The sequence below is a fragment of the Elephantulus edwardii genome, unplaced genomic scaffold, assembly GCF_000299155.1.
Source record: "Elephantulus edwardii isolate Elephantulus edwardi_28Jun2011 unplaced genomic scaffold, EleEdw1.0 scaffold00019, whole genome shotgun sequence".
Lineage (NCBI taxonomy): Eukaryota > Metazoa > Chordata > Mammalia > Macroscelidea > Macroscelididae > Elephantulus > Elephantulus edwardii.
In genome coordinates, this window is record NW_006399769.1 from 1,649,579 (window position 1) to 1,651,230 (window position 1,652).

General features: G+C 35.4%; 1 protein-coding gene across 2 annotated transcripts in view; it reads left to right on the forward strand.

The window, feature by feature from the left end:
• Positions 1 to 1,652, forward strand: part of ANXA4 (annexin A4) — a 50,507-nt gene that overhangs the window by 33,920 nt on the left and 14,935 nt on the right. For both annotated transcript variants that reach the window (XM_006882294.1, XM_006882295.1), the window contains exon 9: positions 1,297 to 1,392. In XM_006882294.1, coding sequence (XP_006882356.1) covers positions 1,297 to 1,392 — 96 coding nt within the window. The remainder of the gene's footprint in view (positions 1 to 1,296; positions 1,393 to 1,652) is intronic.

Sequence of the window (1,652 nt, forward strand, 5' to 3'; positions counted from 1 at the left end):
AAAAAAAATTAAAAAAAAAAAAGATGTTGTCAGCTGATACCAAATGTGATTCGGCTTTGAAGAAGTTTAATTACTCTAGAATAAACCAAAAGGAAAATAAATAGGTGACTGCCAAATCCAAAATTACAAAAACACACATAGTGCTTATTTAGGAAGCAATGAGAAAAAAGCGACAAATGTCTCCAAATGTAATCTTCATTTTAGGTGTGGAAAATCGGGGACTGACAAAGAAGGAACTTACCTGATGTTCTCCAAGATTCACAGAATCAATACCCCTTCTTCCACTGCTCCATTACCTTTCTGAGTTCCTCCCACATTCCTAATAAGTTTGCTCTTTAAATATGCCAATAATTAAACAGTTAAAGAAATGACATTAATTATAAAACAGAGATTGGGTCTTTGGTTTATAGGGTCTCTGTGAGTCGTATTCGACTTAACGACACTTAAGCTCAGTGATACTTGTGTTGTTCTATTTTGGAAGATCATTCTTCTACTCTGTACATCACTCTTTGTCAACTTGCTGTACTGAGGTAATCTCGGGTTGCTGTGATGCTGAACCTTGTGCCATTGTGGTATCAAATATCATAATAGTTTACTAATGTGGGCAGTGTTTGGAGCTCCCAGTTATAAGATAGGTTTGGAAGCAGGAGTGGCATCCACTTCCTAAACCACATGCTTATGAAACTCTATGAACTTGGAGAAACTATGATAGATATAGAAAGGCATTATTATGTCTTTTGTTCATAGGGTTGCTATGAGTCTTCCTCAACTAGACGGCAGTCAACAACAACAATTAAATAGTGCTGTTGTCAAATGTCATCATTGTGAGTCGACTGTAACTCACAGTAACCCTACATAGAAGAGAAGGAAACACTAGCAGTCCTCAGCCATCCTCACAGTCTCTGCTGGGCTTAATGAAGCCTGTCATTGCAGCCCTGTGTCGGTCCATCTCACTGATGGTCTTCCTTTTTCATGGACACTCTACTTTACCAGAAGTGCTAAAGAGCAAAGGTATCACTTTGGTGATAATTCAAAGGCATCATTTCTTCTTTGCTCTTCGTTATGCATTGTTCAACTTTCACATGCATCTGAGGTGACTGAAAATATCATGCTGGTTTGTTCCTCATGCACTTTACTGTGAAGAGAAAAAAAAAAAGATTAGGCACATCTTATTGTTTTTTAATACTTTAAAATATAATTAGTATTGTGTAGTTAAGAGATTCCCATCCCTTTAGTAAATTTTTGTTTCTTCTGTATTTTTTATTATTTATAATGCTGTTTTGTTACTGTTTACAGTGTTTGATGAATACAAAAGGATATCACAGAAGGATATTGAACAGAGTATTAAATCTGAAACATCTGGTAGCTTTGAAGATGCTTTGCTGGCTATAGGTAAGCTGTCCAGGGATAGAAAAGGAGAAACAACTATCTAGAGACTTTCTTCATTGTTATGAGTTTACTGTCATGGGGTTATAGACTTTTTTCAGGCATTATAATAATTCAGTGTATGCTCCAGAATTTTGAAGAAGAAATATTGTACATGATATGATTGCTATGGTATTTCTTGGCTTTATATATTTTATACCCTTGACAGCACATAACAACAACAACAACATGTATAAGGAAAAATAACCCAGTAATAACTGTAATAG